The 23,413-nt window shown below is 47.6% G+C and overlaps 1 protein-coding gene across 1 annotated transcript in view; it reads left to right on the top strand.

Moving 5' to 3' along the window:
- GRIN2A (glutamate ionotropic receptor NMDA type subunit 2A) overlaps positions 1–21,604 on the top strand; it is a 50,641-nt gene extending 29,037 nt beyond the window's left edge. Inside the window, exons 3-4 of the mRNA XM_032591633.1 lie at positions 13,991–14,229; positions 19,554–21,604. Of these exons, the coding sequence (XP_032447524.1) occupies positions 13,996–14,229; positions 19,554–21,353 (2,034 nt within the window). The 5' untranslated portion in view covers positions 13,991–13,995 and the 3' untranslated portion in view covers positions 21,354–21,604. The remainder of the gene's footprint in view (positions 1–13,990; positions 14,230–19,553) is intronic.
- The last annotated feature ends 1,809 nt before the right edge of the window (positions 21,605–23,413 follow it).

Here is a 23,413-nt window from a genome sequence, read left to right as displayed (position 1 = left end):
AATTGGGTCTTCACCGTGAGTTCTCTCCAACCTCATCTCTCGAGGCTCTTAGCTGGGTTTCCATATCCAGAGACCTTGGAGATGGTGAAAACGCAAGAAGTAAGTGCTGTAGAACGTGTAAGCGTCAGCCCGCACAGTGACCACAGTATGGAACACAGGGACATCCTGTGCGTGGATGACTGTGACACGCACACAGACGTCACTAATACACAGAATGGCAGCTTTGATGCCATCCACCCATAGGGCGTGGTGATCGATGGCCATTTGGACGCCCCAGCAACCAAGTCACTTTGACCCTCCTAGGATGTAAAACGTAACCGCACGGCAAACCATGCATTCAGAAATGAAATGTTCTGAAAGGAAGAAATGTGTCAGTCCTAAGCCTACATTAGCCATAAAGGGTTTAAGTGCTTCTTCACTGGCCTGTGACCAGATGGTACCATAAAAACTAGACTTGTTTATCTCCCTCCTAATTTTAACTAGAGACATATTTGGAATAATAACGGAGCAGCACTTACTTAAGAAACAGATAAAATCCATAAATATCCTGAAGGGCCATTGACTCTCCCTCTGTGCTGGAGGGGTTTCATATGCCTAAGTTAGCAGTGAATTTCCCAATAGGTCCCTTGAGATTCAGAGCTGCAGTGTTTATTATCAATCTGATGCCAGGATTAGAACAAGGTCAGCAGTGCCAAATTCGTGCCTGACAAGCAGTGAATCGCTCAAACCAGGGAAAGTCAAATGTCAAGAGAACCGTCAGAGTTGAAATAAGACATAATGAATAGCTTGCTGGTAAGTCAAACCCTGATGTCACAGAACCCAATGTGGGAATTACAGGATGCATAAACAGTGGCCCCGAATCCCTTTCCGTCTCCGTTTTGTAAAACCCGTATTTGGAAAGGCAATCTAATGTCCATACAAAATTTCCCAGCCTACTACCTCAACAGAATTATTTTCAGTTTAGCTATACCTCCTGGTCCTTTTTCATGCAGAAACACTGCTGTAAATATATAAGCATTGGTTATATACGCTTTTATATTCCACTGTGTTCATTTATATTGTATTTTAAACTTTTTTTTTCAGGTCATTACATCGTCTAGTCATCACGGTTCTTTCCGATTGTGTATAAAATGTCATAAACGTTATGAAACCATAATTTATTACATTATTTTCCCTTTTTAAAAAATGTTTATTTTGAGAGACAGAAAGAGCACACGTGTGAGCAGGGGAAGGGCAGAGAGAATCCCAAGCAGGCTTTTCACTGTCAGCACAGAGCCCAACACAGGGCTCAGACTCACAAACCAGGAGATCAGGACCTGAGCCAAAACCAAAAGTTGAATGCTTAATTGACTGAGTCACCCAGGGGCCCCCATGCCTATTTTTTTTTTAATTGTCTATTTGTAACAGACCCTTGGAGGTAGAATTCAAAGGGTTAATGGCTATAAACATGTCTAGAAGTCTTGATCTATAGTATCCTATTAATACCCCAAAAGTTTGTTTCCATCTAAAAGTACTATTAATAATGCACCAATGTACCAGTTTTAAAACAGTCAAGCAGCTTCGAGCATTATGGCTCTTTGTGCTGTTTTAGAAGGAGCATGTGCTATCTTAGAGTTGCCTTAATTTGAGTTCCTTTGAATAGTAGTGAAAATGGAAAAAAAAAAAAGTGAGTTGTCTTTTCCTCTTTTTGGAACATTTAACTATTTTTACATAAAGATTTTTATGGACAGTTTGTATATCTAAGTAATTTATTAAGACTCTAGTTGTAATATTTCACACACAAAAAAAGTCATAATAAATGTGGCAACACGGGGTCTAGTGAAGACCAAAGGCTTTGGGTTCAAATATAACAACTGATGTCTTCTAGCTCCACGGTCTAGGGAGAGTTATTTATCCTTTGTAAGGGCCACCTTCTTCTTTATATTAGGGATTATAATGGCACCGACCTCACCAAGTTGAATCGTATAATGTATAAGAACTTCTAGGTATGGTACCCATCAAATGGTAAGTACTCAGCAAGTTATCATAGATCATAACAGTGATAAGCGTCTCCTTAAATTGGGATTTGTTCTTGTTCGTATATATACTTTAAAAAAAATTTTTTTTCCCATTTTTTAAAATTGCTTAAATCAGGATTCTGCTAATTATGGCGCACATTGGCCTTTTGCCTGTTTTTGTCAATAAAGTTTTATTGGAACACAGACACATCCTTTTTATTCACCATGTGTGTCTGAGGATGTTCTTGTCCTGCAGGGGCAGAGCTGAGTAGTTACAACGGACACCAGATGGCCCACAAAGCCGAGAATATTTACTAATTAGACCTTTATAGAAAGATTGGTGGCTTCTGGCTTCAATCATTAGAGTCCAAAATGTTCTTTTAAAATAATTCCAACAATATGAAAGAATTTAATTTAACTCATTCCTCTTTATCCTTTAAGAACTTATTCTTTGTAAAAAAAAAATTTAATGTTTCTAAAAAAAAAAAAATGAGGGTTTTTTTCTTTCTGGTTTACAAAGTCTTTTTTCTTCTGCTTACTATTTTCTCTCTTGACCCCCAAAATGGAAGAATGCTTTACACCTCTACTTTGCCATTTGCTGCCCATTTTTTCCCTCTGTAAATTAGAACATATGTTCATTATATGGCACAAATCTCCATGTCCAATTAATTTTTATACAACTGTGTAACTGCCACTCAGATGAGGATCTAGAACATGACCAGCACCCTAGAAAATCCCTTGCAGCCAGTATTCCCCGCACAGTGACCACCACTCTGCCCCTCATGAACACGGACAGGTTTTACCTCCTTTTGACCTTTCTTTTAGGACATTAATCTATAGTAATGCATATAACTAAAGCGTATCGTTTATTTAGGACTGCATGGCGTTCTGTTATATGAACATACTGGAATTTATTTATACATTTGCTGTCGATGGGCATTTGTGTTATTTTGCAATTTTGTCTGCTTTGAACATTCGTGTACATTTTTGGTGCAGGTAGGCACTTAATTGGGAATGTACCTACAGATGAAATTGCTGGGTCATAGAGTGTGCATATACTCTGTTCCAGTAGACACTTCCAAACAATTTGCAGGGAAAGTACAACCCGTTTATGTTCCCATCAGCAGAGCGTGTGGTTCTGGAAACTTCTGAGTGCCCTGTTTCTCCCTTCTAGGAGAGAGGCAGAGTGGGCTTGTATAACTGATCGCTAGGTGTGTGCATTATGGCACTGGTTGGATGTTCTTGTACGATCATAGCTCATAGTTTAGAGACCCCCAATTCCTTCTCCATCTTCCTTCCTTCTTGTGTAGAATGGAGCAAGAGGACTGTGGTGTCTGCCCCACACACTTTCCTGAGTTGACATCTAATCTAACCATCTCTGTCCACTCTCCCACTCTTCTCTGGCAACGGTCTCACCCCTATCTGGTACTTCAGACTTGGGAGAAGAAAGAGGAGGCCAGAGGAACACCGCTGCTCCTAATGGAGGAAGAGGGCTGTCATCAAAGCCGTCTCAGAGCTCTCTTAAGTTGTAGCCCACCCTGTCCATCAACAGACTGGTCTTCCTTCCACTCTGGTTATGGACAGCAGTGACAGCAGATACAGGGGACTTCCTAGAAAGGTCTATACCCCTTTCTGTTCTTCTCCATTCTCCTTCTTCCTTCTCTTCTTCTCTCCTTCCTCTCCCTTCCGCTTTCCTTCCTACCTCTCCTCCTTTTTCTCCTCCATGCCACAACCAAGTCTTGAGTGCCCTTTAAGTCCTTGCCCTGTCCTTGAGGATGAGGAATGTGGGGACAATGGATGGGATCCCCTTTGCTTAAGGACTCCACAGTCTCGGGTAGCCTTTTGACCACCCTTCAATAAAAAGGAAACCAGAAAGTTGCAATACCATTTTACTTGCTCAAAGATCTTCCTCAACCTGGCATGTGGGATTATTGCTGTCCTTTTCTATACCTCTCCCCCAGCGCCGGCCCCTTATGTCTATGGCCTTTTAACACACAAGGACCCCCTTGTGGTATTAAAAAGCCCCCATACTCATACAAGATGAGTCATAGGATTTTCAGGACTATTGATGGGGGAAATGAGCAGTTGTCAAAAAGTTACTGTGAATTCATTTATGCTCACAAGTGCATATGCCTGCTAAGCCATGGCACCTTGGCCATCCATACATGTGTGAGGCACATGCATTAAGCAGACTCCACAGGTGCTTGGCCCGCACAGGATTTCCTGGACATCTTGCCATTTTTCTGCAGTTTTACTCTAGAGAATTATTTCTCCCCACCCCCACCATCTGTTGGAGAATTGCGACCATGTATGTTGTCTGATGTTTGATGGGGCTGCACAATCTCTACACTCTTCTTCCTTCCCCTTCTTCAGGAACACACAGGCTGGGGACCTGTGTGCATGCAAGTCCCCAAGTCCACAGTGCACCGTTGATCGTGTGGCCTGTGAAATCTCAGCCAGATGGCGACCAGCAGCACTGCCTCATGCAGTGCTCCGGGCTCTGTCCACAGAGCAGAGACCTCAGCTGGAAGGTGGTAGTAAAACACTGATGCCAAAGACAGCCTGTCTCTGCATCTGACTGGATACTTTTAAGCTTGGCCCTATTTTTATTTTGCTTTTGTGACTTCTCAGCATTATACAGAAATGGAATATTCTGACACTTAAATAAGGGAGATGCATCTTCCAGATTTAGTCTATTTGTGTCCAGATTCTTGTACTATCACCACCACCCAAGGTTTTTTTATTTTTTCTCTCCAGCAAATTGTTCATTGGCCCTCATAGGTCATGGATACAGAGGTCCTAGGCTCTGGAATGCTATTTCCAGATCCAAGGTCACCTGGCTTTGAGTCAAGAGTGTAAAATTAACAAAGGTAAGGCACCAAGGTCAGTAATCGAACGATCTAGCTGACCTCGCTCTGTTCCAGGCCCACAGACTCCATCCCAGACCTGACAGCAGTTTTCTTCCAGGGCGACGGGACAGAGAGAACACGTGGTGTCAACCCTGCAGACCCCAAACTGTCCTCACTCTGGGGACCACAGTTCAGAGCTCACAGTGACCGAATCTGTTATCGTCGAGAGCATGAGCCTGTCGTTGACGGTGCCCTAGATTTCGACAAAGAAAATTGTTCCTTTGCCATTTCCAATTCCATTCGGGCTTCTGAGAAACATGAAGTGCCCAGTCCCTGGGCAAGACATGAAAACAGGATTGAAACGGGGTCAGCTCCCCTCTTGGCGTTCACAGCAAAACCCTAATGGGATCAGTAGCGACATCATCCTGACGTCTTTCGGCTACAGATGGAAGTTGGTTCCCTGTGGGGAACCACCAAAATCTATGCTAGGCTCTTTGATCGGAACTCGCTTGCCCTGAGAGTTGGCCTTGATTTCTGGGCTTCAGAAATTATTCCTGACCCCTCTGCTTGGGACTTCACAGATTGCTTCCTCTCTTTGTCTTATGCTGATGCTCCAGACAGTGTATCAGAAGCTGATCAAGCAAAGGAGCCTCGTGTCATCTACAGTCAACACAGTTGTATGGATCCTCTGTGTGCTGAGCCCTGTGCCAGGGACTGGGGATATAAGAAGACTATGGCAGGATGCCCACCCTGAATAAAGTCCCCAAATGGGGGAATAAAGTCACATCCCAATGGAGAAGACTTAGAAGCAAGTGGCAACTATACTGGAGTGCGACAGAGTCTCCGCTGATGCAAGACCCAGGATGTTGTGGAAGGAGAAACCGTGATCTCGTACCCATGTCCTTGTGCATTCAGGGAAGACTTCCTGCAAGTGGAGACCTCTGAGCTGCGCTGAAGAGGTACCCACTGGCCAGTTTTCAGCATGATACCACACAGCTGGGACATCCGGAGTAAACTGTCATGGGCCCTGGTGACGGGGATGACAATTCACAACGGATCCTTACCAGTGATTTCCTGCGGATAGAGTTCTCTGTAGTTACCATATATCCTGAGAGCAGGAGAGTTTCATCCGCATGGCTTGCCTGCCCCCGAGACCGGGACAGGACTCCAACAGTGATTCTGTCACTGGGATGGAATTTACTGGAGACCTCCGCACTGTAGCCCCATCACTCAAATCTGCCACCCCACCCGCCTGTAACAGCCTGCCTTACATTATGTGTGGGGAGACGGCCACTGAAGAATCTTGGATGCAGCAAGCATACAGCTGGTCTCATCCGGTGTCCCCACCCCCCCCCCCCCCCCCCCCGGACACCCTAGCTCCTCAACCCAAAAGCCAGGTCCTTTGCGATTGGGCCCCCTTTGATCACTTCTTCCTCCCTGCAAATTCTGCACCTCTCTCTGATGTCCAAATGCCCCACGTTTCTCCTGCCTCCAGCCCCATGCACAGGCATCTCATCTTACCAGAATTACTGGTTTGGAGGATGCTCCCTCCCAAAGGACTCAGAGTTAGCAGCACCCGAAGACTACATAGGATCTGTCTCTACATGCAGATACAAGGATGCCGCCAACCACGTGCTAAATGTTTTTTTAATTTTTTTAAATGTTTTATTTTTGAGACAGGGAGAGACAGAGCATGAGCAGGGAAGGGTCAGAGAGAGGGAGACACAGAATCTGAAACAGGCTTCAGGCTCTGAGCTGTCAGCACAGAGCCCGATGTGGGGCTCGAACTCATGGACCGTGAGATCACGACCTGAGCCGAAGTCAGACGCTTAACCGACCGAGCCACCCAGGCGCCCCATCTAAATGCTTGAAAAATGTTCTTTTCTCAGTGAATGAATGAGCGAGCAAATGAATGAGGGAGTAAGGCAAGACCAAATGAAGCCTTCGGAGAACCAAAGAGCATCAGCTTCCTTGACTAGAAATGAAAGAGGGCATCACACTCAGCTTCCTCAAACCACACGCTACATCCTTCCATAGCGTCATTGCCTAGGGGCAGGTGCTTTGGCCCGACACCAAGAAAAAGCAGTATGTGGATATGTGCCAGCGAGGGTCTGTGTGTGGGCTGGTATCACAAGATGTACTGCAGCATATTTTCAGGCCCCGGACAAAGCCTAAAGGGTACAGGTCCAAAATGAACTTTTTACAAGCGACCTCGGGGGAGAAATGCTCAGGAAGTCTGAAGGCTAGGCACACCACATGCTATAAAATCTCTTCCCGAAGCAATCCCCTCAGCTCTCAGACAGTCTTATGGAGCAGAATGAAATCTAATCTGAAAAGCTACTTCAGTCCCTCTGGAAGTGCAGAGGAGTCTGAGGACAGATAAGGAACTGATTTCTCTTACTTTGGACATAACAGATTCCTCTTGGAGGGCGAAGCCTTCTCTCTGGACGTGCCCTCCGGGGATCACAGACTCCACGAATTGGCAAGGCAGAGGGCGGGGGGAATGAGATCCACCAACACCCCCACCTGCCCTGGCTTCATGCAGGAACTAACAGTATCTCCAACGATTCCTGAGCAATGGGTGTGCACGTGACCTCACTGAATTCCAGCACGACTCGTAGGAGATGCTGTCACGTGCTGCTTGTAGGCGCTAGACAGAGTGCGCAGATTGCTTTCTGTGCGTCTGTAAAATGGGTGTGGTGATGGCTCCAAACACATTGGGTTGACATGAGGGTTGCGTGGGTTAATTTTGGAAAATCCTGGCATAGTGCCTGAAATGGAAGGGAATTTATGTAACTTTGTTAAATATGAGAATAGGAAGATAGGTTCAGGAATGGATGAGTGGATGGGTAGGCAAGCAGAGTACCGGGACCAAGGTCAAATGGGTCCGAAGCGCTGAAGGCAGTCCCGTGCGGGCAGTCTCCACCCGACAGCATGCCTGGACTTGCTCCTCAAACCTGTCAGGTAAGGGCCCTCCCTCGTGAGGCTCATCCTAGTGTTTTCTACGTGCAACGTTCTTTCTTGTGCTTTTGGGGAAGGCGTCTATTTGAATTTGCAATTGCTTCCTTTTTGCAAACTAGAAACGAGCGTGTACCTTTTGAGTGAGCGGCTGGATACATACTCAGCAGCCTCACAGCATCACCCAAGCAGCTAATGGAAGCGAGTCTCAGGCATATGCCTGATTCTGTCTCAATTATTCTCACCTGTTCCCTTTTAGATTTTACATCTTTCTGGCCCCTGCCTCTTAAAGCCCCACCACTCTGCCTTTTCATGGCAACACTGGGAAGGGAGAGAGCTGGGATGCCTGCTCTGTGTATGGGCCTTACAGCCTTCCTCAGGGTGGCGCAGAACTCAGACGTTGGCAGGGATTACCTGTGGCAGACAACATCGTGCCCCCTGAAAACAGATACAGGAAGAACTTTCGAACAGGTGTGACATACGTGGATGGAGAGGTGTTCTCAGGTGCTCGTGAGCCTCCTGCCCCTAAATGTATATATGCGGGGGGGGGGGGGGGGGTTGCAGCTTCATGCAGGGACCTGTCCTCTCAGGTCCGAGGAGGACAACACTGGAGCCTGGCTGCAAACCCACAGTGGCCCAGGCTCTCTGTGCTCCCAGGAGAGCACTTAGCTTTTGTCTTCCCAGCAAGAATGAGTCCGCTTCAGGAAACAGATTTAATTGTCCCACTTACCAGCTCCAGCTCACAAGACCACATTGACAAAGATCGCGGCCTCTTTGTAATGGAAGAAACGGACGGTGGAATGAGCATCTTAGAGCTGTTCCTTCGAAAAATGACCCTCGCCGCTTCACCCCAGCTGAGGACATGCATACTTCTCAGCCTCTTACTCCCAAGCCCACGGCAAGCTCCCTTTTGATCTGTGTTTCCTCTATTTATATGGCAGAAAAACTCACCCGGCAGATCTGAACATGTTTGCAGTGCTGCCTAATTTAAGCCCCGGGATGCAGGGAAAGAAATAGAAACAGAAAATAGGGATTCAGTGCTTGCTGTGTGCTGCAGGCCATGAAAAATATCAAAATCATGAAACACGGTCCCTGATCTCCCCCAAGGAGATTACAATATACTTGAGTAAATTAAAAACGAAATAAGAAAGTATTTGAACTACAGTTCAGTGAACTAGTAGAAGGCCACAAGGCAGGAAATGAGTAACTGCAAAATGACTGGAACAGGCTGTAATTGGGATTGAGAAATGTGCGTCTGCCCTCCTTTTGCGACACGGGTCTGGTTTACCGAGGTGACTTATTCAGAGAGAGATGTTTGGTGAGAAGGCAGTCTTTGTATTTACATCGTGAAAGGAATCTAATGATGTTTCTTCCTTACCCAGACTGACCCTGTTCTGGGCATACAAAACATGGACGGAAACACGGCGAGAAGACTCACTTTTGTGTCCTCGCAAACTCCAAAGGGAGAGGAAAGTCAACAGCACGCAGTAGTTTCGAAGGGACGGCACTGGTGTTTTTGAGAAGAGGAAGCAAAAACGTAGAAGGGTTTGGATGAGCAGGTGGGGGTGTCGGCTTAGACGATGAGATGATGATACACAGGATCCCGAGACAAATGTGATCATGTGCAAAGTTCGGGAGGCTGTCGGAAGGAAAGGAATTGAAACTGAGATGTCCCTTCCCATAACTTAGCCTGCACCACTGGTGAGCCAGCACCCTTCCTTGTAGGTGATGAACTTACAAAGGGATAGGTTTTCTGTTGTCTCCCCTCAAAAATGCAATGCTTTTGTAGCCCTGATACCAAAAGGTGTACATGCCTCTCTGGTTGCGGTACAACGGAGACTAAATCAGCAGCAGCCCCCTTGGGGCTACAAACACATCACAGCGCAGGATTAGAAGTAGGTGCATGCGCACACATACGACTGCGCATGCGCACCCTTCCAGGCATGCTCACGCATACGCCCGCGCATGCACATCTGCACATACGTAGGCATGCTTGCATATGCACATGCGCGCTTGCACAAAGCACAGTAAAGAGCAAAGGGAAAGGAAACCAAGGGGGATGGGATATTCTCACGGCACTTTTCCTGCTGAGGTGCAGCAGCCTCAGGGGACCTAGGCAGCAGGGGTGGAGGCGTGGCTTTAACATCCAACGTATGTGGATGCATAAATCTGAGCTCTCCAGTGAATCAGCGCATCTGTGAAAAGACTAGAAAAAGCTGTCCATAAAAGTGAAGCAAGTAAAAGTCGCCTTGCCATCTCGTTGAAGCTCTTGAGTGAGAAATTAAAACCTAAATGAATATCCGGGCACCTGGGTGGGTCAGTTGGCGAAGCGTCCAACTTCGGCTCAGGTCATGATCTCACGGTTTGTGGGTTAGAGCCCCACGGCGGGCTCACTGCTGTCAGTCACTGCAGAGTCTGCTTCAGATCCTCTGTTCTCCTCTCTCTGCCCCTTCCCAGCTTGTGCTCTCTGCCCCCCAAAATAAATAGTTTTTCAAAACCTAAATGAGTATGGAGGTCCGAATGTACACTAAATGGCGTGGCAAAGGCAGTCACATTTTTTTTTTTCATACAGAAACTGGTACCTTGGGAGTACCTTGGGAACCACAGAAGAAGCTAACTCAACCCCACTGTAGGAACATTCCTATAGCCCAGTGTGCTTGGGGGCCCCACGCTTTAGGGGGGAAAACAACCTCTGCTGAGTATTAGCTCAGACTCAGAAGTTACAAACAGCACAAGGAAGAAATCCACCATGAGGTCAGCACACACAGCAACCAGACGTATGTGAATCCCAACAAGGACTGGGGGGAGGAGGCAAGGCAGAGAATAATCTGAAAGATGGTGGGTTTCAAATTATTTAATATAGAAGTTTTTTTTAAGTCCTAACAGAAGAATGAGACATTATGATAAAAACGAACGGGCAGAATTTTAAATGGCCAGGTGAATAGAAGAACTAGAATAGATTAAATGAGAGCATAACGCTAAATATTACTAACGAAAGAATAAATGAGCTGGAAAATAGATCTGCGGGAAGCATCTAACCACAGGACAGAGTGATAAAGGAATGGAAAATACTAAAGCAAAGTGAATAACCTAGAGAACAGAATGAGAAGGTTTAGAATACTTAAAACACAATCAGAAGAAAAGAGAATTGTCGCATGTCCTTAGGGGCTTGCAGCTCAGAGCAATGTGATGCCACTATGCACCTTATTAGAACGGCTAAAACCCGAAACACTGACAACACTGATACATGCTGGTGAGGATGTGGAGTGACGGGAGCTCAACAGGGGACACGAAATGGCACGGCCACTTCGGAAGAGGGCTTGGCGGTTGCCCGCAAGGCTAAACATCTTCTTAGCACACAATCCTACCATCGTGCTCCTAGGTCTTTACCCAAATGAGCTGGAAACATACGTCCACACAAAACCTGCACACAGATGTTTATGGCGGCATTATTCGTAATTGCCCCAACTTGGAAGCAGCCGAAATATCCTTCAGTAGGGGAATGAGCAAACTGTGCATCTATGCAATGGCATATTATTCACAAATAAAAGCAAGCTGTCAAGCCGTGGAAGGATGTGGAGGAACTTAAATGCATATTGTTCTCAGCACAAGCCCTGCACTGTAGCCACTGATGACCAGGAGCTTAAAGGAAGGATCCAAAAGATCTCTGAAGTTCCCATCATCTGCATTTCTAGCCATAAGTACAACATGGAACAGACACCAGATGATTACGAAGCCCCTCGGTTCTAATTCTGAAGCGAGCTCCTCTGCCTTCATTTATCAACTTTTACTGCTGCCAGTTCGTATATAGCAATATGCTGCAGCTTGAATTATTCCACTTACCCATTTGCTCTGTTATGGGCTGAATATGGTTAAATACACTCACTTTTTGACATTTTGAAATTGATATTTTCTATCATTTTAAATTTTGTTGCATCTTTTTATAAATCAGATGACTGCCCACATTTAAAAAAGATACATGTTGGGGCACCTGGGTGGCTCAGTTGGTTGAGTGTCCGACTTCAGCTCAGGTTATGATCTCACGGTTCGTGAGTTCGAGCCTCACGTCGGGCTCTGTGCTGACAGCTCAGAACCTGGAGCCTGTTTCAGATTCTGTGTCTCCCTCTCTCTTGGTCCCTCTCCCCCTCATGCTCTGTCTCTTTCTCTCAAAAAAAAATAAATGTTAAAAAAATTTTTTTAATTAAAAAAATATAAATAAATAAAAAATATGCATGTTGTTACTGTGAAAGAAACCTGTCTGAAAAGGCTACTGTGTGCATTATGGTTCCAACTATGGGATGTTCTGGAAAGGGCGGCACTATAGAGACCATTAAAAGATCAGTGCTTGTCAGGAGTTGGGATGGGGCATGAGGAGAGGTGAATCGGCGGCACACAGGGGAATTTTAGGGCAGTGAAACTATTCTATACGATACTATAATGGCAGATAACATGGCATTAAGCATTGGGCAAAACCCACAAAACCATACAACACAAAGCGTGAACCGTAATGTGAAGTGTGGAATTTAATTAATAATAATGTATCAATACCTGTTCATGAATTGTTAAAAAAAAAATTACCACCCCAGTGCCAATGTTAATAGAGGAAACTGAGGCAGGGTGGGAGGGAGGATGAGGGGAGGAGTGTATGGGAACTTGCTGTACCCACTGTACTTCTCAATTTTTCTGTAACCTTAAATTACTCTAAAAAGTACATTCTATTAAGTTTTTAAAAATGGGGGGGAGAGGGAGAGTCGATATTCAAAGTAAGGATGGGTGAGATTTTTCCAGAATTAAAGTTATAAGTCACACGTCAAAGAAAGCCACTGGGTCACAGAGCAGAAAAAATCCTAAAGCAAATCCACATTTCAATTCCACACCGAAGACAAAAAGTCTCAAAAACAATCAGAGAAAAAGCACAGAGTGCATAGAAGGTAGCAACAGTTAGATTACTCGCCGACTTCTCAACGACTATAATAATCCAGATCAGAAGAAAACTCAGTAACATCTTCAAAAGGTCCGGAAAAAAATCATTATCCACCTAGGTTGCCCTGTTCAGCCAAATCATTCAAGAGTGAGAAAGAAAGCAACTTGAAAGCATTAATTGTGCTAACCTCTTCAAAAGGGAATCAAAGAAACATTTGCAGTATTTACTTTTCTCTGCCTGTTTCATATTATATCTTAGATAACACACACATGCCCCAAAATCATACTTTCCGTTTAACATTATATACGTCTTCTGTGATTTTCACTGTCCTTGAAGGATAATTTTTAAAGTCTGAATCATAGCGTAAGTGCCATAGTTTCGTGAATTGCTAGACAGTTTAATTGCTAGACGTTTAGATCGGAGAATTTCCTCCTAAATGGCAATTGGATGAAACGCACATAAAAGATGAAATAATGCTACGCACGCCTACTTTTTCTTTTCCATTGAAAACTCCACCTGCTTCTGTAGCTGCCTGCTCAAGTGGCGAGGTGTTTAGTTTGTAAGGAGACATTCAGAGCTGATCGAGAAGCCTCTTTTCCATTCGTGCTTTTTGCCCCAAGTGCAGTGGTGGCGGGTGACTTCCTGGAATAGCCCCAGATGTTCTAAAGGAAAATGAAAGAAGCAACATATATTCGAGGACTGCCGTGTGCCAGGCATGGTGCCGGGCGTTTCCATCCCGTGAACACTACTATTTATGAACACTTACCATAAGCCAGGCACTACCTTTAGAAAGTTTGCACCCATCAGCTCATTTGGTCCTCCCCAGAAGTCTAGAAAGTATGCACTATTATTATATCCATTTTATAGACAGGAGAGATGTAGTTCTGAAGGAGCTAGGAAGTGATGAAGTTGTACCCGGAACATGAGCTTTTCCATGGTAGGGCCCTATTCCAGGCTTGGGTGGGTGTCAGAGACACAGGGAGAGAAAAGCAGGAAGGGCAGAACACAATGACATTAAAACAAAAACAAAAACATGACCCGGACTGAACGTAACTATCCATTATCTCACTTCATCCCCCTCACGAGACCAGGTAGGCATTGTTACCGTTACTAGCTTCGCCCGTCGAGTGAGTGCACGCAGACATGGTGCGCTCAGGAACTTGCCTGCAGGTTGCATGTCCAGCTGTGGGTCACCCGCGTGTGTCCAGAACCAGAGTGCGTGCCGTGCTCCTCACTGCCTGTGGCTCTTGTCCTCTGTCCAGGCGAGATGGAGGAGCTGGAGACGCTGTGGCTCACGGGGATCTGCCACAACGAGAAGAACGAGGTGATGAGCAGTCAGCTGGACATCGACAACATGGCAGGCGTGTTCTACATGCTGGCGGCTGCCATGGCCCTCAGCCTCATCACCTTCATCTGGGAACACCTCTTCTACTGGAAGCTGCGCTTCTGTTTCACGGGCGTGTGCTCCGACCGGCCGGGGCTGCTGTTCTCCATCAGCAGGGTCAGTACCTCGGGCGGCTCGTTCTCAGTGCAGCGGCAGGTCCAGAAGAGCACGGGGCTCCCAGAGAATCGAGGACGCTGGACTCGTGGGTGGGGGGCGGTCTGCACATCCTGCCCTCGCTCACCAACCCCTGTTGGGCTTGTCGTAAAGGCATCCGGATTCTGTGTGGTCCTAACCCAGGGGTAGCAAACCCAGGTGACCGCGGAAGCCAGAGAGGGAAGGAAAATGGGTAATGCAGGCTGGGCATGAGAAAAATAGCACCAGTGAGATAAAAACAGCAAATGTCCCTGGGGTTCAAGGTGAGGGAACACTTGAGAATGCCTACCACACCCGGAGGGGGCAGTCCTCAGGTCCTGCTGAGTATGGTCTTATGGGAATTCAAGGGCAATATTATCAGGTCTTGTAGGTTGTCAGAGAGAAAGTAGTCATCTGATTTTACGTGAAGCCTTTCCACTCTTTAAATATTAGTAACTAATTCCATTTTTTTATACAACACCAAAATACCACGTAGGCCAAACGAAGCAGTCTGTGGCATCCACCGTTAGCAGCTGATGTGCTTTACGACACGACTACCATTCCTGTGCAGGATGTTACAGTTTATGCACACATCCCAGCGGGACACATATGCCAAAACCAAATGTACATCCCATGCCATGCTCTGTATCCGCACATCTAACAAAACACAAAGAGCGTCTGCATTACAGCAGAGCCTCCAACGAAACAAAGACATGAAGGGCCACGAGGAAAGGCACACATGTCAAACAGAAAACAAAATACACATTCAACCCAGCATGAACTACAGCCGCAAACACACATGCTATAACGAACTCACCCACAATGCAAGGAAAACCCCTCTCCTGTTACGCAATGTGGCATGTGTATATTACCATAAAAAAAGCACATATGGGTCATCAGTAATAGCAACGATCATGGAAAATGCCTGTATTTGTGCAGCACAGATAGGTGCCAAGCACCCTGTATGGACTTCATCCTCTTCATCTCATTTCACCTACAAGCCATTTCTGTGAGGCGTGTAACTGTTCTTCATCCCAGATTACAGATGGGGAATGAGGTTAGAGGATCATCCACGGCTGCCCAGCCTTGGTGGAGCCGGGACTTGAGCCGAGGTGGTGTGGTACCAGCCAGAGCACAGGTTCCTACACAAGCAACAAACATCAAATACAAGCAACACAAGAGATTTGATACAGATCACACTACATGACACATATGTGCATGCAACTGACATGATCTTATCGCTTACATCATATGTACATATCATTCACTCATCTTCTAACAGAATATAACATCTATTTACCTCACAGCCCATCAGTCATTCCTCCCTCCATCTGCCTAGTTCATCCATCCATCCATCCATCCGTTTCACCCATACATCCATTCATTTCATCCATCCATCCGTCCATCTACCCATTCACCCATCCATCCATCCGTCCATCCACTCACCCATTTCACCCATACATCCATTCATCTCATCTATCCACCCACCTGTTTTATCTATCCATCTACCCATTTCATTCATCCATCTGTGCATCCATCCCTACACCCATTTACCTATCCATCCATCCATCCATCTGGTCCATTTATTTATCTACCTATTTCTCCCATTTACTCACCTTGGAATGTTTTCACTCTGAAAGAATTTAATGAATTAAGACATGAAACATGGTGAAAAACACTTGGGTACAAACACCTGGTTTTATATGCTAATGGTTATTGGGAAAACTAAATAATCATTTTTAAAGGAATTTGTGTTTTCTTAGCATTTGGTGATTTTAAGAACTTTGGAGATTCCGAAGGCACCTATTAGCTTAGTGAGGAAGATTTATTTTTTTCTGTTCAGTGGCACTCTTAACTTGCATTCTGTGCAAATACATATTTCCTAATTAACTTGATGGCATCTAAACACAGACTGCTTAAAAATAACAATGTGCACGCATCTAGCTAGGTATTATGCCAACTTTAAGCTAATTCTCTCCACCAATTACTAAAGGCTTTCCATACCCAAATGACTCTGGGATTATCATGAGCAAATGCACACTGTTGCGTTTCCTTGTAAATCCTGCTTGGATCTGGAAGAGCGTTTCCTCTGAGATACCATTAAGGCAGCCAGTTGAGAGGACTGTCATTATGAGGCATGAACTAAATCCCCCGCTTCCCTTGCAAGCATCTTGAGCAGGATTGGGGGCCAGTGGGGCACACAGGAGTAGGCATCGTCAGCTTTACAGGCTGGAATCTGAACTTCAGTCTCCCCTCCCTGGGGGAGAGAGGACCCGTGCCTCACAGGAGCACTGCAAGGACTTTTGTGCCCCTTGGGGACTCCCATCCACCAGCATTCCTGTGTCCTCAAAGGCTGCAGGGAATGCTACTTGAGCACTGACCCTCCTTCTCCCCAGATCCTATGTTTTAAATAAGTGCAGCCCTAATATGTGTGAAGAGAAGGATTTCATATTTAATATACTTTTCCTGCCTCTCTCATTTGTTAGGGAACTCAGAATGAGCTCAGCACCCAATTTCACGCATAGCAGGGCTTTCAGATTGCTCAAGAAAAATGTTCCTCCTTTCTGATCAAGGGCTAACACACATCTCTTAAATTCGTCTTATGGGCACATTCACACACATGCCAGCTTACATGTATATTCTTCACACCGAGCAGGCCATACACACAGAAACAGAAGCGCCCTCGTTGTAGGCATGTAAACATTTTCTTTAACACACCTGCAGTGGGGAATCCCCAAGCCAAGAACCCACTTTCCTACCAAGCCAAGATCACAACCCCACAACGAATCATGCCCAGCGTGTGAGTAAGGGCCAGGTGACTGACGTCTCCCTGTCATCTCTAATCCTGACAGCACCCGTGTGTGTGTGACATGACCACACCCATCCTATGGATATGGAGAAACTGAGGCCGCGAAGGGCGGAACAGGACCCTTTCGGCCTCACGTTATGTCTCCTGCTTCACCTATCATGCCAGAACAAGGCAGGAAAGAGGAGGACTGTCTTGTGCACCGGGCTGGGTCGCATGCTTCCGCCCGTTTCTGAGTGTAGGGACGTGGATCCAGGATGCTCTGAAATGTGCCTGCACCCGAGGCAGGTGTTTTCCTGCACAGCAGCCAGGGGTCTCCACTCACCAGTTCTGGTAGCACCTTCAACACCCAGCCCGTGGACCGAGCTGTTGCCACGCAGCAGACACATGCAGCTGTCCCCATGGGCTCGATGTCCCTCGGGAAGCTCCTGGATAGTGCAGCAAAATACAGACTGGACATATGGGCACTCCTGGCCTGCCAAGGGGGCGGGCCAGAGCTTGAAGAAGTCATTCACTTCACATGAGAACCCAGTTTCTCCCACAGTTGGGGCCTTTGGCTTTTCCCGGTTAAAAAATAAGTGTGCCCTCTAGTCTCCAGGAGGCTCTTAATTTTTCTCTCCAAAATGTTCTCCCTCTCCCCTAGAAGAAAATAGTCAGTGTCACCAGCAAAAAGAACCCACCTCGGTTTTCGGCCATGAGGAATTGGAGACGTAGCAAAGACAGAGACCACGGGATGGAGACTGTGGCAGCCTGTCCCGTGGGCTCCTTGGAGGGGATCCTGGGGACAGTGACAGGCTTCTGGCTCCCCCACAGTCAGGACCAAGAGAGCAGAAGGAGATACTGCCTCAGTCTGCCAGGGCCGCTATCACCAAACACCACACACTGGGTGGCTTGTGAACAACAGACACCTACTTCTCATGGTTCTGGAGGCTGGGAGTGTGAAATCAGGGTGCAGCGTGGTCAAGTGAGAGTCCCCTTCTGGGTCATAAGGCTTCTCCTTGTGTCCTCACGACGTGGAAGGGCCGTGGGCAATGTGGGGCCTCTCTTACGAGAGCAGTCATCTGCCTGGCCAGCGCCCCACCATTATGACCTAACCCCCTCCCAAAGGCCCCACCTCTTAACACCATCAACTTTTAGGGTTGGGATCTCATTATGTGAATTTGTTGGGGGGACCACAAACGTGTAGGCCTTGGAAGATACATCAGGGGTCAAGCCCAGACTCCAGGGAACCACAGAGGGCAGTAGGGTGCATGCCTCATCAGGAGTTGTTCCGAGGGGTCAGGGACCCTTGAGGAGAGCCACAGCAGGGCCGACGGAGGGTCTGGGCTGCTGTCCGAGGAGAACGAACCTTCGGTAGTAAAGGGTAGCATGCGTCTTCTTGCAGCCGTGGGGAAGTGTGCAGTGGGGTCTCGTGCTAGTGTGTGAAGGAGTAAAAGGTGACAGAAAAGAAGGGCACCAGGAAAGGTGGGCACCCGGTCAGTTGACCCTTCGCCTTTGGCTCAGGTCATGATCTCACGGCTCATGGGTTCAAGCCCCTCGTCGGGCTCTGCTTGGGATTCTCTTGTCTCCCTCTCTCCCTGTGTCCCTCCCCACCCCTCAAAAATAAACATTAAAACACATTTTTTTAGGCTGCTGCAGCTTATCCAAGGTCACAGAGCTACTAACAGGTGGAGCTGGGACTCACTTCCAGTGGGTTCCAGGCTCCGGCTCTTTCCGTGTGTCTCTGATATGCACCCCCTCCTCCTCAGCAGCCCATCAAGAAGGTGGGTCAACTGAGTGGGAGAACACTAGCACCCAAGCCTGGGGTATGGGCTGGGTCCATCGCGTGGCCTCCTTTCTGAGGCTTCCCCCTGCACCCCAGCAGCTGCAAGTGCCTTCCCAGTATCCTGTGAGTCCTAGGGCAAACTGGGGAAGAGCGAAAGCAGTCAGCAGCCATCCTCCTGCTCCTGAAACATAACTCAGCCCCCTGACCACCTCTGTGGGCCCCCCTCAAACAGACAGCCAGCCCATCTCAGCTGGTTTTAACATATTGCTCTGTCAGGGAAGGGGGGGACAGAAGTTCTTAAAATCTCTAGCAACCCAGGGGCCCCGTGCCAGTTTAATAACTGACCCCGGTATCCACACTCCAAAGATGATCCTGAGAAACCATGGGGAAAGATGAGTTAGCAACCCACCTATCAATCCAGTACCCCAGGTTCCACCGTGGAGGCACTGAGACCTGTATGCTTACGTGACCGTTAGTCGATACCTTCTCTCAAACTCTGTGTATGAGTGTCACAGGCAAAAGTGTCAGATCATCTTGAGCCAGGGAGACCAGAGAAGCCGGGCACTTTGCCACTGGTCTGGTACATTTAAGAAACAGTACCAGGCTTCAGATTGGATTTCGCCATCTCTCCAAGGCTCCTCCCAGAAGGACACATCTCACCTTCGCAGGTAAAGCCTGGGTGTGCAGTGTTTTTCTGTCCCTGCTGCCACTGATGCTGTCTCGTGTTCTTTCCCACAGGGCATTTACAGCTGCATTCATGGAGTGCACATCGAAGAGAAGAAGAAGTCTCCAGACTTCAACCTGACCGGATCCCAGAGCAACATGTTAAAACTCCTTCGGTCAGCCAAAAACATCTCCGACATGTCCAACATGAATTCCTCAAGAATGGATTCCCCCAAAAGGGCTGGAGACTTCATCCAAAGAGGTTCCCTCATCATGGACATGGTTTCAGATAAGGGAAATTTGGTCTATTCAGACAACAGGTCCTTTCAGGGGAAAGACACCATTTTTGGGGACAACATGAACGAACTGCAAACCTTCGTGGCCAACAGGCACAAGGACAGCCTCAATAACTATGTGTTCCAGGGACAGCACCCTCTCACGCTCAATGAGTCCAACCCCAACACGGTGGAGGTGGCCGTGAGCACAGACTCCAAAGCCAACTCCAGGCCCCGGCAGCTTTGGAAGAAATCCATGGAATCACTGCGCCAAGACTCCCTGAGCCAGAACCCTGTCTCCCAGAGGGACGAGGGAGCAGTGGAGAACAGGACCCACTCCCTAAAGAGTCCTAGATACCTTCCAGAAGAGGTGGCCCATTCGGACATCTCGGAAACTTCGAGTCGGGCCACGTGCCACAGAGAGCCAGACAACAACAAGAACCACAAGACCAAGGACAACTTCAAAAGGTCAGCAGCCTCCAAATACCCCAAGGACTGCAGTGAGGTCGAGCGCTCCTACCTGAAAACCAAAGCGAGCTCCCCCAGGGACAAGATCTACACCATCGATGGTGAGAAGGAGCCCAGTTTCCACTTAGACCCTCCCCAGTTCGTTGAGAACATGGCCCTTCCCGAGAACGTGGAGTTTACAGACGCCTACCCAGACCACGACGAGAACTTCCGCAAGGGGGACCCCGCGCTGCCAGCCACCAGGAACCCCCTGCACAATGAAGACGGACCCCCCAACAATGACAAGTATAAGTTCTACTCCAAGCACTTCACCCTGAAAGACAAGAGTCCCCCTCACAGCGAGGGCAGCGAGCGGTACCGACAGAACTCTACCCACTGCAGGAGCTGCCTTTCCAACCTGCCCACCTACTCAGGCCACTTCACCGTGAGGTCCCCATTCAAGTGCGACGCCTGCCTGCGGATGGGGAACCTGTACGACATCGACGAAGACCAGATGCTCCAGGAGACAGGGAGCCCGGCCGCCCAGGAGGAGGTCTACCAGCAGGACTGGGCGCAGAACAGCACCCTCCAGTTCCAGAAGAACAAACTCAGGATCAGCCGTCAGCACTCCTACGACAACATTCTCGACAAACCTCGGGAGACAGACCTTAGCAGGCCCTCCAGGAGCATAAGCCTCAAGGACCGGGAACGGCTTCTGGAGGGAAACCTGTATGGGAGTCTCTGTAGCGTGCCCTCAAGCAAACTCTTGGGGAACAAAAGCTCCCTCTTACCCCAGGGTCTGCAGGACAGCAAACGGAGCAAGTCTCTCTTGCCGGACCACACCTCCGAGAACCCTTTCCTCCGCTGCCATGGGGACGAGCGACGCTTAGTCATTGGGAGATGCCCCTCGGACCCTTACAAACACTCGCTGCCATCCCAGGCCGTGAATGACAGCTACCTTCGATCGTCCTTGAGGTCCACAGCGTCGTACTGTTCCAGGGACAGTAGAGGCCACGACGACGTGTATATCTCAGAGCATGTTAGGCCTTATGCTGCAAATAAGAACAATATGTACTCCACCCCCAGGGTTTTGAATTCCTGCAGCAGTAGACGTGTGTACAAGAAAATGCCTAGTATCGAATCTGATGTTTAGAACCTTCCATTAATGTTTTATCTATAGGGAAACATACGTAACGGCCAACGTTCTGGAGGGTAAATGTCGGATGTCCGATGGTGCCTGCAAAGAGAAGGGGATTTAGGAAGGTATTTTTTTTGTTGGTTCTTTTGCACCTGGCTCCACGCCATACATAGTCTTCCCCTCAAGGAATCTTGTGAGGCGTGTGCTGAGCATAGCAGATACCGGATAGTTGAGTCCTTAACCAAAAAAAAAAAAAAAAAAAAAAAGCAAATAAATAATAAATAATAGGGCAGGTCTCCGGGACACGCCCTCTAGGGATGTTGGCAATAACGATGCGTCGGAGGCCAGTGGTGATGTTATGATTTTCTATATTCCAAAGTCCACGAAGACCAGTCCACCATGTAATTTCCTCATCAGAAATGCCTAACGGTCTCTCTCATCCAGAATAAGCAATATGGTACGCATGTAAACCCGACACAGACACAGCAGTTACGAACGCGTCTGCACCGCAGCGAGATGGACGTGCAAGAGATGAGGAAGTTTGGCTTTGTACCCGTCTCAGCTTTAGTGTCATGCCTCCCGTCACTGCCCCGGCCCGACCCCAGAACCAACCCCCGGCCCCCCCCCCCCCCCACCACCACACACACAAAGAATCGCAAATTCCCGTGTTCACAGTAACCATGCTACCTTCACTAGAGTCTGTTTCCAAGACTCATCTGGAGGAAAAGGCCAGGAGGGCCCTCAGGCGGAGAACGACGAGAATCTCTCTGGATGTCAACTTGTGTGTTTCACAGACACTCTCTCACCCTTGGCTTCGATGGTCTTGTTCAGAGCTGCACAAACCGATACGTGTATGTCTCCGACACCTAATCTGTGGATCTTCTGTCTCTGGACACAGAGGCTGTTGTAGTTTATCCCGAAGATTCCTATGTACGTAAGTCTGTGTTTCCCCCCCCCCTTCTGGTGACGACTCAGGGTTGTATAGTATCTGTTACCCCTTACCTCCTAGAGTGACCATCACTCGTTCAGTCCCCGAACAGCTATGGTGGAGTCCAAGTGTGTGTCACTGTTCCCAGGGTTGTCAACATCGTGGCATATGCCAGCAGCCACGTGTGTACCGTGATCTGTAAAAAGTACGATGCTGTCTGTCCACTGAAGGCTGGCACGCTTTTAAGTTAATTGTCCTTAACCCCATGAAATTCAGTTGGACATTCGTTCCCACCCCAACCTCCTCAGATCAAAAGCCTTCAAAACATGAGAGACCCTCATGCATCGACCCTCAGCATCCTCCAAAATCGTGGATAAACTTTAGTGGCAAACACGATTACTCTCTTCTGAAATACTCGCTCAATTGGAGGCACAGTGCTTCACCAGCACCAACAGAGATCTATGACAAACTCCCCAGAGCATTTGTCATTTCCGAGCCACCCCCGTTGTCCGTTTCTTGCTTCACTCAGATCTGTGCGTGTGTGATATGAAATGATACGCCTTTAAAACAGTGTGGGGAGAAGGGGAAGCTTCAGCATCAGAAGCTCTTGGCACAGTGCCTCGCTCACACCAAGTGCCCCCCCTCAAAAAGGTAGTTGTTATGTTCTGACACTTTATCAGAATTTCCTAGTTGAAAAACTAAATATTATAACCCCCACAAACAATGTTAGTTGCACATTTTATATAGTTCTGATTTAGGTTATTTTACATTCATTATCGCCCCTGAGATTTCTGGGATGACTAGGCCTCAGGTTCTGTAGAGTAGCTGAGTCTGCTTGACAAGATACTGTGGAAACCCTAAGCTAAGATGAACCTGACAGTCTCCTGGTTTCCTCCCACATTTTGCTTTGGGTTCTCAGAGAAGGGGACCGAGGGGTAGCTACCCTGTTTCTTTTACACACGCCACGTTCTGTCTTGTAGGCAGGGTTTTCCTGCCAGGGGGCAGGGCCAGGAATGATTCTTTCAGAGCTTCAGGATTCATTGAATAGCTCTATCGTTGGGTCAGTGCACCCAGCAGTAATGAGAAGTGGTCACAGTAAGTTTCAGGGTCATCGGTGGGGAGGCAGAGGGGCCAAAAGTCCTCTCTT

This window comes from Lynx canadensis, chromosome E3, assembly GCF_007474595.2.
Source record: "Lynx canadensis isolate LIC74 chromosome E3, mLynCan4.pri.v2, whole genome shotgun sequence".
Taxonomy (NCBI): Eukaryota; Metazoa; Chordata; class Mammalia; order Carnivora; family Felidae; genus Lynx; species Lynx canadensis.
The sequence above is the reverse complement of the archived record's forward strand: the minus strand, read 5'-3'. Positions and strand labels throughout refer to the sequence as shown.